The sequence below is a fragment of the Malus domestica genome, chromosome 02 (assembly GCF_042453785.1).
Source record: "Malus domestica chromosome 02, GDT2T_hap1".
Classification (NCBI taxonomy): Eukaryota; Viridiplantae; Streptophyta; class Magnoliopsida; order Rosales; family Rosaceae; genus Malus; species Malus domestica.
Window position 1 is genome coordinate 25,034,047 of NC_091662.1, and position 14,616 is coordinate 25,048,662.

General features: G+C 40.2%; 1 protein-coding gene across 1 annotated transcript; it reads right to left on the reverse strand.

Annotated features, from left to right (window-relative positions):
* Nucleotides 1-461: 461 nt before the first annotated feature.
* On the reverse strand, nucleotides 462-13,618 carry LOC139191549 (uncharacterized). Its single transcript, XM_070812434.1, has 6 exons — nucleotides 11,398-13,618; nucleotides 10,667-10,875; nucleotides 1,597-1,779; nucleotides 1,147-1,217; nucleotides 895-1,038; nucleotides 462-495 (listed from the first exon to the last, which is right to left on the reverse strand). Exons 1-6 carry the CDS (start codon nucleotides 13,616-13,618, stop codon nucleotides 462-464), a joined length of 2,862 nt encoding a protein of 953 aa, XP_070668535.1.
* Nucleotides 13,619-14,616: the final 998 nt, after the last annotated feature.

Below are 14,616 nucleotides of genomic sequence, written 5' to 3' on the forward strand. Positions count from 1 at the left end.
AACATTATTCACTATGTTTACACCATACTTAGGGCCTCCGTATTTAGACCTCATATAAATACTTGGGGGACTTAAATGTAATTATGTAATAAATGAAGGGGGAAATATGTAAAAAGGTGAGGAGCCCTTAGTCTATAAAAGGGCCTCCTCACCCTCACAATCCTTAAGCTCTGAGATTCAGAGCAAAGGCCCCACTCTCACATTTCAAAGCCCCATCACCCTCACAAAGCTCTCATCCTCACATACAAAGATCTCTCCCTCACAATCATCTCATAAACAGAAAAATACAATATCAGTGTGGACGTAGCCCAAACATTGGGGTGAACCACAAACATCTTTTATTCTTTACTTTCTTGCAGATTCACGTTCAGATTTACGTTGTTCCAAGACCTCCCGGTTTTGTGCATCAACATTTGGCGCCGTCTGTGGGAATCGACACGAAAAACTATGTCGGTTCTCTTTCATTTTTTCACCTCCACCGTGAATCTGTAAAATCTGCAAAAACACAAAAACTTAAAGCTTTCCCAGAAAAACCCCCGGTTCTCCATTTTCAAATGCCTAACAACAACAAAACATCAATCCATCTGAATTTCCTCTCTCTCGCTCTAAATACACAAATGCTAGCCCAACAAATGCCAGCCACAAAGAGGGCGTCGAGATCTACCACGGTGAAGCCCTATGCAGGCAGAAGTTCCACGAGTTGCTTGACAAAATGTGCCTGCCACATGGCCTCCTCCCCTTGGACGACGTCGTCGAGTTCGACTACAACTCCACCTCTGGCTTCGTCTAGCTCAAGCAGAAGAAGAGAAAAAAAACACCACTCTCTCTCTCTAAAAACCCATATCCTTCTCTTTGCTCTACCTCCGAACTTATGGCCTCTCTGTTTTTAGAAACCTGTACAATCCATCATCCTCTGGTAACTGTGATGAACTGTTTGTCTCCATGTCCTGCTCTACTCCTCTCGAAGCAGCAGCAACAAGAAAACGGCGCTTCATTCGCGAAGAAAGTTTGAACCCGAACCCGTTCTGGACACAGATCCTGCCTCCGACGCAGATCAACCAGCATTCTGAACATGTTTACTCATCAGCAGATCAACCACCACTACTATCACAGATCCGCTTCTCCAACACGTGTCAACCTTTACACCTCATCCTCTCCGTCTCCCTACATCCGGTTTTCCATCGACCACCGTTCATTTTCTCTGACATAGCTATTCCCTACAGAGCGAAATGAGAGAGAGAGAAAGAAAGGAGAGAGAAGGCGAGAGATTGATCGTTGATTTCAGAAAGTGAAGAGTGATTAATCTCTGCCTGTGATTGCTACGATGTCGTACTTCAGAAGGTCAAGGTATTCCTACTCTCCATCCCCGAAGCGATACAGTGGTTCCCTTTTGAGGTCTATTTCAAGGTCAAGATATAGGTCAAGAAGTCTATCTGTGGAGAACCCGAGGAACAATTTGTATGTGGCTAGATTGTCGCCTCTGTCAGCTGTGCATCTCTCTCTCCGTCAAACAGTAAGCCAAGGACAGAGACGCGAAAACCACCGACCACGCTCACTTCTGTCCGCTGTGCATCTCTCTCTCCTAAGCCAACTAACCTCTCTCCAATCGCACCATCCAAAGCCATCACCACCAACATCTGCATCGGTCCCAGCGCAAGTCCCGGACCTGCTCTGCAAATTTCTTATCGATGATGGCGTTTTCATGCATGTGAAATCATTTTCTGAGAAAACAAAAGGAGAAAGCCATGTGCTCGCGGTTTTGAAATCATTTTCTAATTTCTGAGAAAGCAAAAGGAGAAAGCCATGTGAAATCATTTTTTTGAGAAAGTGAAAAGAGAAAGTAAAAGCAAAAGTGAAAGCAGAAAGCAAAAGAAGATAAAAAGAAGCACACATAATTGCGGTGGTGATGGCATGCAGAAAATGGAATTATGGACGTGACCGATTGTGCAGAGGGTTGGATTTATTTTTCAATGATGTAATTTATTTTTCTTATCTTTGGGAAACATCTGTATAAACCCTATCAGAGGGTAAAAAAAAAAACGACAAGCCCAAAATAATGGGCTGGAATGTTATGAGAAGGGCAAAAGACCATATGCCTAAAAAAGCCAGGCCCTCTATTATCACCAACCAGGTGATCAAAAGTACGTCCAGTACAAAAAATTATTCGGCAGCCTGCCACTATTACCACCAACTAGGTGATCAAAAGTACGTCTAGTACTCCAAAATTATTTGGCAACCTGCCGCTATTATCACCAACCAAGTGATCAAAAGTACACCCAGTACTCCAAAATTATTCGGCAACCTGCCGTTATTATCACCAACCAGGTGATCAAAAGTACGCCCAGTACTCCAAAATTATTCGGTAGCTTGCCGCTATTATCACCAACCAGGTGATCAACAATACACCCAATACTCCAAAAAATTATTCGACAGCCTGCCTCTATTATTACCAACCAGGTGATTAAAAGTACGTCCAGTACTACAAAAAATTATTCGGCAGCCTGCCGCTATTACCACTAACCAGGTGATCAAAAGTACGCCTAGTACTCCAAAATTATTCAGCAGCCTGCCGCTATTATCACCAACCAGGTGATGAAAAGTACGCCTAGTACTCTAAAATTATTCGGCAGCCTGACGCTATTATCACCAACCAGGTGATCAAAAGTACACCTAGTACTCTAAAATTATTCGACAGCCTGCCGCTATTATCACCAACCAGGTGATCAAAAGTACGTCCAGTACTCCAAAATTATACATGAGCATCACTTATGTCAATCATACATAAACATTCATGAGCATCACTCATGTCAATCATACATAAACATTCATGACCATCATTCATGTCAACATTCATAAGCATCACTCATGTCAACATCCATAACATCACTCATGTCAATCAGCTTCGAAAGCTTCATTTACAGAGCTCCAACTTCGGAAGCTCCATCTTTAAAAGTTTCATTTACAAAGCTCTAGCTTTAGTTGCAAAGCTTCACCTACAAAGCTTCAGTGCAGGGTATACAAATACCACCTTCGAACAATCGCCACTTCGACCCATAGATGGATTCAATTTAAAGTCTTTAGCCAATAGACTCTATTGACTGAAGACTTGGGGGACTACATTATGTACCATATATTGGGCTTCCGTAACTGGTCCTCATGAAAAATACTTGGGGGACTTAGCCCATTATTTATATACTGAGGAACGAACCCTTATTCTATAAAAGGGATTCCTTCACTTTCATTAGAGAGCACCTATTATTCATGTATTGAGGAATGAGCCCTTAAAAAGGACTCCTTCACCATCATTAAAGAGCATCGCCGCCTGCTGAGCAACTGCCTCGCCGTGAGCACCAACTCTAGCCCATCATTTTTGTATTAAGGAGCGAGCCCTTATTTTATAAAAGGGACTCCCTCACCTTCAACACCACAAGCCAAACCAACCAAGGCAACATAAGCCACAAGCAGAGCAGCCTCACAACATGTGCTACTTCTGGTTGAGCATTATTTCAGATTGGGCATCGCCTCATATCGAGTATCAGTTCTAGACGACATCTAGTTACTTCGGCCCACACATGGATTGAATTTCAAGTCTCCAGCTAAAAGACTTTCTTGACTGAAGACTTGGGGGACTACTGTTTATACCGTAGTTAGGGCCTCCGTATTTAGACCTCATATAAATACTCAGGGGACTCAAATATAATTATGTAATAAATGAAAGGGCAAATATGTAAAAAGGGGAGGAGCCCTTAGTCAATAAAAGGGCCTCCTCACCCTCACAAACCTCAGGCTTGGAAATTCAGAGCAAAGCCCTCACTCTCACATTACAAAGCCCCCTCACCCTCACAAAGCTCTCATCCTCACATACAGAGCTCTCTCCCTCACAATCTTCTCACAAACAGAGATATACAATATTAGTGTGGACATAGCCCAAACATTGGGGTGAACCACGATACATCTTGTGTTCTTTACTTTCTTGCAAATTCATGGTTGGATTTACATTGTTCCAAGACCTCCCGGTTTTGTGCATCAGCACACTCTTTGAGGATTTCCTGTTTACTAAAATCCAATAACACCCTTGCATAACTGTGACGACTTGTCCCTAATCTTATGTTTTTACAAAATTTAGAAGTATGATTTTACGAAAATGCCCTTAAAGGCGAGGGTCTTGACTTCCGTTAACCAATGTATAGCGAGGTGTATGAATTAATCCATTAGTGTTTTCTTGAAGTACTCGACATTACAGAACTGTAAACCCAAGAAGTAATTTTGGTTGGTCACTATTTATATATTTTTATATATTTTTCTAATGTATATATTTTATTTATCAATTAGTGATTTTTAAAAAGTTGAAAAAAAGGAAGAGAAAGAAGGAGGGGGGACGGGAGAGGGAAGGTAGATGGGCTGCTGCCTAATCATAGGAGAGAAAGAGATGAACAAACCAACCAGTGAGAAGGAAAAGGAGGGAAATGAGGGAAGGTGAGAAGGAGGGGGAATCGGGTTTCCTCCTTGACCCGTGCCCAACCCGATTCCTCCACATTTTTCGATGCCTTTGCAAACGATTTTTCTGGTGAATCACCACCACTCATCACCTGCAAAACATACCACTACCCTTCCTCTTTCTTTTGCACCTAAGATCATAATGAATTTGGTTGTAATTGGAGGAAACCATCCCGACGGAACCATGGGTGCCATGAGGATCCTTGGCTTAGATCCACCAAACCTGAAACAATTTCATTCAATTATCACTACCAACAGACTCCCCTTGAACTCCTGATCAAAGCCCAATAGGTTTTAGGGGTGGGGGAACGTCGAGGAGGAAGAATCGAAGCACACTCTTTATAGGGTTTCCGACGGATTTTCATGGGATTGGGGCTTTTCCCAGCCAAATTGGCCTTGGTAAGTTACTCCACTCACTGAGATCGTCATTTCTGCAAAATTTCATAATTTTTAGAAATAGTTGAATTTTCAAGCGAGTCCGGGCGACCGACCGCCACACATGGTGACGCGTGTGGCGGCGTGTGGCCAGTGCGCTGCCAATGCTATTTTTAGGCTATGTTAAATATCTTGAATTCAATTTTGATATTTGAATGACATAGGTTGATCGTTGGAACCTAAATTCTCTACAATACGTTATTAGGTATTCAGGTGAATCGACGATCCGACCGTTGGATCATCACCAAACTTTGTTACATTGTAGTACGTAATATTTGAAAAATTTAGGAACTTACGGGCTAAGAATCCGGCTTATGGATCTTCCCAAATTGGATTTGTAAGTTCATAAAATAAAACGTTAATCGCTAATCAGTTTTGAAAATTGGTGCAGATCCAACCGTTGGATCGTAATGAAATTTAAGTATGTTGTTCTAGAAGCATATTGTATATCATGAGAAGTTACGGATTGGAAATCTGAAATGCGAATCTTCCGAATTGAGTTTTGCAAGGTTGTGGACCCAACTGTCGATCTTCGATCGACGATTTACTTTTGGTCAATAGGTCTCAAATTATTCTAAAAGGTCCTTAAGGATATGTTTTATGTAAATTATGTATTCTATCGGTAAGAACTTTGAGACGTGATTTGATAATTGGTCATAGGCGATGATAGTTTGTGATGTCTCCATATTCATGCGATGGAGTCGTAGCGCGGACCTAAGGTGAGTAGGTCTTTTCCCTTCGAATGACTTAATCCCTGTTTAGGGTACGTAGGCAGTCTAACGAGACGTTAGATGTAGCCATATAATAAATGGGACTAAATAATTGAGACAATAGCCTTATTTGGGGAATTGAACAATACAAAGGATATTAGTGGAAAATGTGAGATCTAACCTTGCGAGTTGGTGGTTAAATGTTGGTCATAAATCAATATGTGAGGAATTAAGGAATTGAAGTAAGGAAACGTAAGTAATGATGGTTATTTACATTAGGGTTTAGATGAGCTTATCACCGATAACTATTTCCGAAAATAAATAAGTCGGGAGTAGGGCGTTATAGTTCATGCATTTTTACGCCACATTATATATATGTATATATCGGAAAATTACTATGATATGGTTGAGTTTTAGATTTGTATTATGGCATATCTATGTGTATAGTACCTGCACAAAATTATTATGAATGCTTGAAGTGCGAAGATGAACGCAGAACACACTAAAAGTTTAGGTGAGTTATGGTATTAGTTGAAATGATTGAGTTATGGCATAATCACAATATGTTTTAGGCAACTCCGACATTGTCGTACAAGTTGCCTATGAGTTGTATATGTCACATGAGATGCATTTAGAGCTCATAAACCTGCACCCCGGTGTTAGTGCTCCCGCCAGTGGCCATGGCACAATCCTTTAAGTGATGTTCACCATTCGCACCTTGCGCTCACCTTGGATCCAAGGTAGGTGCACAGTCTTGTCGTACAGACCACTATAGGTGGTTCCGACTCATAGGTGACCCGCGATTATTTGCATAGTTTCAACGTGATCGTAGCACTTAAGCGTATTTATTTACACCCAGTCATGTCGTACAGACCACTTTAGGTGGTTCCGACTCTTGTGCAGGTATACTTATTGAGCTATGGATAAGTCGTAAGGTCACTAGAGGTGACTTCGACTTATGAGCTAGCATATGTGATGAAATATGTGATGAGCTAGCATATGTGATGAAATATGTGATGAGCTAGCATATATGATGAAATATGTGATGAGCTAGCATATGTGATGAGAAATGGATAAGTTGTACAGGTCATGTGAGGTGACTTCGGCTAGCATGTTGATGAGCTGCTAATTTAGCCGTATAGGGCGCTATAGGTGGATCCGGCTAATATGCCATTTCATATTGATTTATTTCACCTGAGTACTTATTCCTATTAAGATATTTGACACGGTATAATTGTGAGACTATTATTTTGGTTATGGTATTGATTTATAGTCACGCCTATTATTTCTGGGAAATTATACAGGTATTACGGTGAGGGGCTACTGCCTTTGGTAGTTGGAATTGGTTTGAAAAGTTTTGTTTCACTTACTCACATTTTCTATTTTTGTACCCCTCCAGGTTCTAGCAGCAGAGTTTCGTATCGACGAGGATTCGTGGCACTTTTCGGTACATATGTTTTCTTGTGATGGTATGATCATTGTCTCACCTTACTGCACTATACATATGCTCTGTATCACTCGTGAAATGGGTCCAGATCCGCTCACCGCGCACTCGTGTACTTAGGGACTTTTAGGTTTTAAATTATTCACATTTTATACATTATCACACTTTATGGCTTCATCACCTTCCAGGTGTCGGCCAGCACAGGTCGATTTGAAGTCCTAATGGATATCCCGGGTCATGATGTGTCAATAACTAAATTGTTAAAAGGAAAACTAATGAAAATGGCTTGAAAACTTTGAGTTTTAACGATAAAGACAAAATAAAAAGTAAAGTGAATAGTACCAGGTTTGACTTTTTAGTGTAAAAATGTGGTTTTTCGTTAAAGTGAATAGTACCGCAGGCTTTTTGTTAAAACTCCCATTATTAAAACACCACTGGTTAATAATAATAAGGGTAAATTAGTAAACTAAATCAATTTGTTAAACTTATATTGAATCAAAAAAAATAAATTGTACTTCTAGTGGTATCCTCTTCACTTGTAAGTGAGAGGTTTTAGGTTCGATTCTTGCCAAAGGCGAATTTGAACCACATTATTGCTAGCTCATTGTGAGGTTAAGCCCACCCCCTCCCTTAGTGTACATAATATCTTTTGTTAAAAAAAAAAAAGTCAGGTGTGCAGCAAAAACCCTACTTTTTTAGTAAGATAGTAAAAGAGAAAAACATAAAAGTAGTAGGTACCGAATAAAGTCAACTGGCGCATGTCAGCACATAACGAGAGACTAGTCCTTAATTAATCAAATTTAATTAATTTATTAAAATGTTAATATGTAGTTTTTGTTGTTGTAAAGTGGTTTTTACTTGGTTCTTCTACGGGAACTAAAATTAAGTTTTAACTATTTAATATGCACGTAAAGCAACGTATTCAACATACATTAAGGATAGAGTGCATAAGGGGTGGCCTTCCTAGATTCTTATGAGGGCTTTCAATCCGATTAAAAAAAAAAAGTACCATACACCACAACAAACTAGTCTTTAATATCCTCGAATAAGAAATTTACAATAAGATCTATTGGTCCTTCAAACAAATAGTTTCTTGCTCCATACTTGAGCTTGATCTCGCCTATGAGTAATTTCTGTTATTTCTAACTATTAAAAAAGGAAAATATTGTTGTAATAGGATGTTAAGAGTTATTGAGAGATGCCATTTGTTAGTAGTACAAAAATCAGAGTGGTATCTGCAAAATAAGATTCAAATAAATGGCAATATTTGTAGTAGTAGGATGTTAAGACAAATTACATGCTCTTATTAGAATAAAAACTTCAACTAATGATTCATAAAGTTTGGAGAAAGAGTTTTACAACAAAAAGTGCTATGATTTGATGAGTTAAAATGTCACATCCCAGCCCAAGCCCCTACCACATCCCAGGCTCGACTCCGCCGTAGCACGATATTGTCCGCTTTGGGCCCCGATCACACCCTCATGGTTTTGTTTCTGCGAACTCACACGAGAACTTCCCAGTGGGTCACCCATCATGGGACTGCTCTCGCGCGAACTCGCTTAACTTCGGAGTTCCGATGGAACCCGAAGCCAGTGAGCTCTCAAAAGGCCTTGTGCTAGGTAGAGATAAGAATATACATATAAGGCTTACAGGATCCTCACCCCTTGACAATGTGGGATCTTACATAAAAAACCATTGCTTATAAACTTTAATTAAACATAACATCATATATATATATATATATATATATATAATTAGTTATAGCTTAATAAAAGAAATTAATGTACAAAAAATAAAAAAATTATTTTAAAAATAAAAAACAACGAAAACCTTTTAGTTAGGGTAAAGATGGATGGGGTTCCTTTTACTTGGACTAACAACCATAAAGATGAAACTCTCATTTTTTTAGAGACTAGATAGAGTAGTAGCAAACTCCTACTGGCTTGATGCCTGTCCTAACTATTTCCTCCATAATTATCCTATTCTGGGCTCTAACCATAATCCAATTTTCTTGGATACGGTCAGCCATCTTGTTAGTCAGAGAAGGAAGACCTTTAAGTTTGAAGCTATGTGGAATTTACATCCAGATTTTAAAAATTTTGTGAAGGAGACTTGGAGTTGTGATGAGGGATTATCCCCATTGACTATTTTAGGGGTTGTTTAGGTAAGTTTTCTTTCCTTGTGAGAAATTGGAATCGTGTGGTGTTTGGGTTAGTTAAAGAAAGAAAACAGAAAATCCTAAATGCTCTTAGCAAAATCCAGCAGGAAATTATGTCATTAAATAGCAATTCTATTGTTTCTAATACTCTACTAGACAAAATTCAATTAGAAGTGTAGATAAATGATCAACTCTCACGAGTTCTCAAGGAGGAAGAAGTAATGTGGGCTCAAAAGGCTAAAGCCAACTGGCTTAAAAATGGTGACAAAAATACAAGGTTCTTTCAATTGAGTGCAACGATATGAAAAACAAGGAATGAAATCAACAAAGTTTGAGATGGCAATGGGTTTTGGTGGTCTAAAGGAAAGGGGATGGAGTAGGTTTTTGTTAATGAATTTAAAATGCAATTCACACGAGGGAAAAATCCCTCCAATGACCAAATTAAGTTGGTTACTCAAATCATTGAACCCTGTATAATAAGTGAACAAAATCGTAAATTGACTGCTATTCCCACGGATAGTGAAATCTGGAATGCTGTTAAAAGTATTGGAGCTCTAAAAGCCCCAGGTCCTGATGGGATCCATGCTAGCTGACACACCCCGTCCCGAAGGAGGGCATGCTGGCCGTCACATGAGAGTGACGTAACCATTTACACAGTTCGGAAGCTTTTAAAATACAATTATTAAAATGGAAACCCTCGAGGGTGAGTCCTACTTTTGTGAATTCTGTCAGAATACCGTTGGATTCCTCGTGGCCACCAAAACTCTGCTATCAAGAACCTGGAGGGGCGAAAAACAAAATTGAGTGGGTCAGTAAAACCAAGCTTTTCAAAAACATTTCGCCAAAAATAATTCTAACCCCTCACTGTAAAACCTGTATACTTTTCCCAGAAAATAATATAATAACATAATACTTTTCATAAATCTCGAATCATCAATTTTTCTTTAAAACTCGAAAGTATGCCATGTTTTAATTTCGAAAACAAAATAAATGATGCATCAATGTAACAGGTGAAAAGTTGAATTAACCGGAGACCCTGCAGTTGGTCCTGTACAGTTAATTCCATAGCTCAACATCCAATCCAACCGGAGTCACCTCGATGACCTGTACGGCACTACACTGCAGATAAGTCGGAACTACCTGAAGTAGTCTGTACGACATGGATGGTGTAATAATACGCTCTAGTGCTTCTCTCATCAATCATCTGTGCACATAATCTAAGGTCACCCACTAGTCGGAATCACATCTATGCACACATCTACGCAAAATCTGATCAGAGCAATACTTCCACAAATAGGGATCATCCCAAACATAGAATCGTGCATCTTTTCGAAGTTTATCACATTGGTGCTTGGTGAGAGTGCTTGCGAGTTGTTTAGACACTAAGTAATTCACTAGATCGGCATACCAAGGTTCACTTACCTCAATAGACATCAGCTGCTCATCGGGGAAAGTTTCAGGGATAGGCACGGCATTGTCTTGCTCATCATGGACCATTCGGCTTAGGTGGTTAGCCACCACATTCTCGCTTCCTTTCTTGTCTCGTATTTCGATGTCAAATTCTTGCAGAAGAAGCATCCAACGAATGAGCCTAGGTTTTGCTTCCTTCTTCATTAGTAAGTACTTCAAAGCTGCATGATCAGTATAAACAATCACTTTAGTTTTAATTAAATAAGACCGAAACTTATCTAAAGCAAAGACAACAACCAGAAGTTTTTTTTCCGTTGTGGAGTAGTTTAATTGGGCATCATTGAGGGTCCGAGAAGCATAGTATATAACATGCGGCTGCTTGTCTCTTCTTTGCCCTAAAACAGCTCCTAATGCATAGTTGGATGCATCACACATAAGCTCGAAAGGGAAACTCCAATCGGGAGGAGTAATGATGGGGGCCGAAGTGAGCTTCTCCTTGAGTTGGTTGAATGCCGATTCACACTCCTCATCAAACTTGAAGGGCACATCTTTTTGAAGCAATCAGCAAAGGGGGTTAGAAATTTTGGAAAAATCCTTGATGAAACGTCTATAGAACCCTGCATGGCCAAGAAACGAACGAACCTCTCTAACCGAAGTAGGAGAGGGTAAGTGACGTACAAGGTCTATTTTTGATTTATCTACTTCAATTCCTTTTTATGAAACTATATGACCTAAAACTATACCTTGTTTAACCATAAAATGACATTTTTCCCAATTCAACACAAGATTAGTTTCAACACATCGTTTCAAGATCAAGGTCAGATTATCTAAACAATTAGCGAAAGAATCCCCAAATACACTGAAATCATCCATAAATACCTCAATGATCTTCTCAACATAATCGGAGAATATACTTACCATACACTTTTGGAAAGTGGCAGGTGCGTTGCATAGGCCGAATGGCATGCGACGATAAGCAAACGTTCCAAAGGGACACGTGAATATGGTCTTCTCTTGATCATCCGAGGCTATCAAGATTTGGTTATATCCAGAATATCCATCAAGAAAGCAATAAAAAGCACGACCGGCTAACCTTTCAAGCATTTGGTCGATGAATGGCAAAGGAAAGTGATATTTCCTTGTTGTGGCGTTTAGCTTCCTATAGTCAATACAAACACGCCATCCAGTTTGAATTCGTGTAGGCACCAACTCGTTCTCTTCATTCTTGACAACAGTAACTCCAGACTTCTTGGGAACGACTTGAATTGGTGAAACCCAACGGCTATCGGAGATAGGATAGATCACACCACAATTTAAGAGCTTGATTATTTCCTTCTTCACAACTTCCATCATTGGAGGGTTGAGACGGCGTTGAGCCTCTCGGGATGGTTTAGTCCCCTCCTCAAGAAGTATACGGTGCATGCAAGTGGTGGGGCTAATTCCCCTAATGTCGGCCAAAGTCCACCCTATGGCTGTTTTGTATTCTCGTAGCACCCTCACAAGTTTTTCTTCCTCATGTGCTGTGAGACTTGAAGAAACAATTACGGGCAATGTTTCGTCATTTCCCAAAAACACATACTTCAAATGGTCCGGCAATGGCTTAAGTTCAAGAATAGGTGCCTGAACAACAGAAGGTAACATCTTAGTAGAAACTGATAGCGGAACCTTACCATATTGTCGTGGAAGTGACTCAAGGGCAGCCACAACTTCCACAACTTCCTCATTAAAGGGCACAGCATTGGGGGCCTCAATCTGGCCGTGGGTTTGTATGGTTCCAATGCTTTGGTTTTTCAGTTCTATGCCCTTTGTAATGGCTATTTCAAGGGCATCCTCGTTCAATTCCTCAAGATATTCATGTGCCAATGAATCAATGATATCAATAGAAAAACATGAATGGTCATCAACGGGATATCTCATAGTTTCAGAAATATTAAAATCGATAACTTCCCCATCGAATTCCATCGTCAAAGTGCCCTTGAACACATCAATCTTTGTACGGGCTGTCTTCATGAATGGCCTACCAAGGAGAATCGGCAGAGAGGTGGAATAGGCTGAATCTTCCATGTCTAAAACGTAAAAATCAGCCAGGAAGATCAAATGGTTCACCTGTACTAAAACATCCTCCAATACTCCCTTTGGATAAGCGTTAGAACGATCAGCCAATTGTATGATCACACCATCCTTTTTCAATTCACCCAAATTCATAGATTCATAAATAGAATAAGGCATGACATTTATGGATGCACCTAAGTCAAGCATTGCATGTTCAAACCGAGTAATGCCAATTATACAAGGAATCGTAAAACTACCGGGATCTTTGCATTTAGTAGGTAGTTTACGTTGCAATACGGCTGAAACATTTTCACTTACCTTAACTACCTCTTTGTTCGACATTCTTCTCTTGTTTGTGCACAGCTCCTTGAGAAATTTGGCATATTTTAGGACTTGTTTAATTGCCTCAAGGAGTGGAATGTTTACTTGCACTTTCCGGAATGTTTCTAGAAAGTCCTTCTCATTCTCATCCTTTTTCGATTGCATGAACCTACGAGGAAAAGGAACATTGGTCAGATTAGTATTAAGTGAATTTGAACTCAACTTACCTTGTTTGGCCGAATTAGGAAGGATAGGGGCTTGCGGCAAGGTTTGTTTCACCCTTGTCTTGGGTGTGCTAATGTTTCCCTCATTTTCTTGCAGCTTGTCATCCTCTTCTTGGGCAGATTTGGGAGTGTCGGACTCACTTCCAACTTCTTTTCCACTACGCAATATGATGGCTTTAGCAGATTCAAATCCTCCCTTCGGATTCACATTTGTTGAACTAGGTAACTTACCTTGTTCTCTACTAAACTGCCCCATGAATTCATCCATTTGTCCCATTTGTTTCTTCAAATCTTCCACCTCATTGGCTTGATTTTGCATGCCCTGCACCACATTGGTTAGCAATTGAACAAGTTGATCATTATCCATAGGCGTACCTGTTCTAGATTGGGCCGGAAGTGATTATTTTGTTGATATGGCCGTGGGAACCCAAGGGGGTTTTGCCGAAATCCCCCTTATTGTGCAGGTTGTTGGGGCTCTCTCCACTTCATGTTAGGGTGATCTCTCTATCCGGGGTTGTATGTGTTCGAGTATGGATCGTATTTGGTTTGATTTTGGCCTTGGAATCCAATAGCATTGGCAGATACCCATCCACCATTCTCGATTAACTGAGGGCACTTCTCGAATGGATGCCCTTGAATGGAGCACACGGTGCAAACTTGATTTTCTTGTGGTTTTGACCCAATTACAACCTGAGACACAAGAGAGGTAAGATTAGCTAATTGTGATTGAATTTCAGAGATAGCACTTACCTCATTCACACTATGTTGCCGTGGGCTTTCTCTTTGTCCAACACCCTCATATTGTTGTGCATTGTGTGCTCGGTTTGCAATTAGAGTCTTCGCAGCCACCGGAGTCATGTCAACCAATGGACCACCCGCTGAGGCATCTAACATTTGATGTTCAATGGGGAGGAGTCCTTCGTAGAAGTATTGAATGAGCAGCTCCTCCTTCATTTGGTGTTGTGGACATGAAGCAACAAGAGTTTTAAAACGTTCATAATAAGTGGGAAACGATTCACCTTGATTTTGTTGGATCCCGCTAATCCGTTTCCTTAAGAGAATGACTCTTGAAGTTGGGAAAAACTTCTCCAAGAAAGCTCATTTCATACTCTTCCAAGATGTAACCGTCCTGGGTGTTAGTTCGTACAACCAATCTTTAGCTTTGTCCATTAGAGAGAATGGAAAAGCCTTCATCTTCAAGATGCTGCCATCTACATTCACCGGGGTCATGCTCGAACAAACTACTTCAAACTCCTTCAAGTGCTTGTTCGGATCCTCCATGGACAGCCCATGGTACTTCGGAATGTGATGCAACAAGCTTGACTTTAATGCAATACGGTCTTTCTCTAATAAAATACTCTTGAC

Coding starts and splice junctions, on each gene's coding strand:
- LOC139191549 (XM_070812434.1), bottom strand. CDS start 13,618: ATGGATAATGATCAACTTGTTCAATTGCTAACCAATGTGGTGCAGGGC. Junction 10,876..11,397: donor TCATTTTATGGTTAAACAAG/GTATAGTTTTAG, acceptor CTGATCATGCAG/CTTTGAAGTACTTACTAATG. Junction 1,218..1,596: donor GATGGTGCGATTGGAGAGAG/GTTAGTTGGCTT, acceptor TTCGCTCTGTAG/GGAATAGCTATGTCAGAGAA.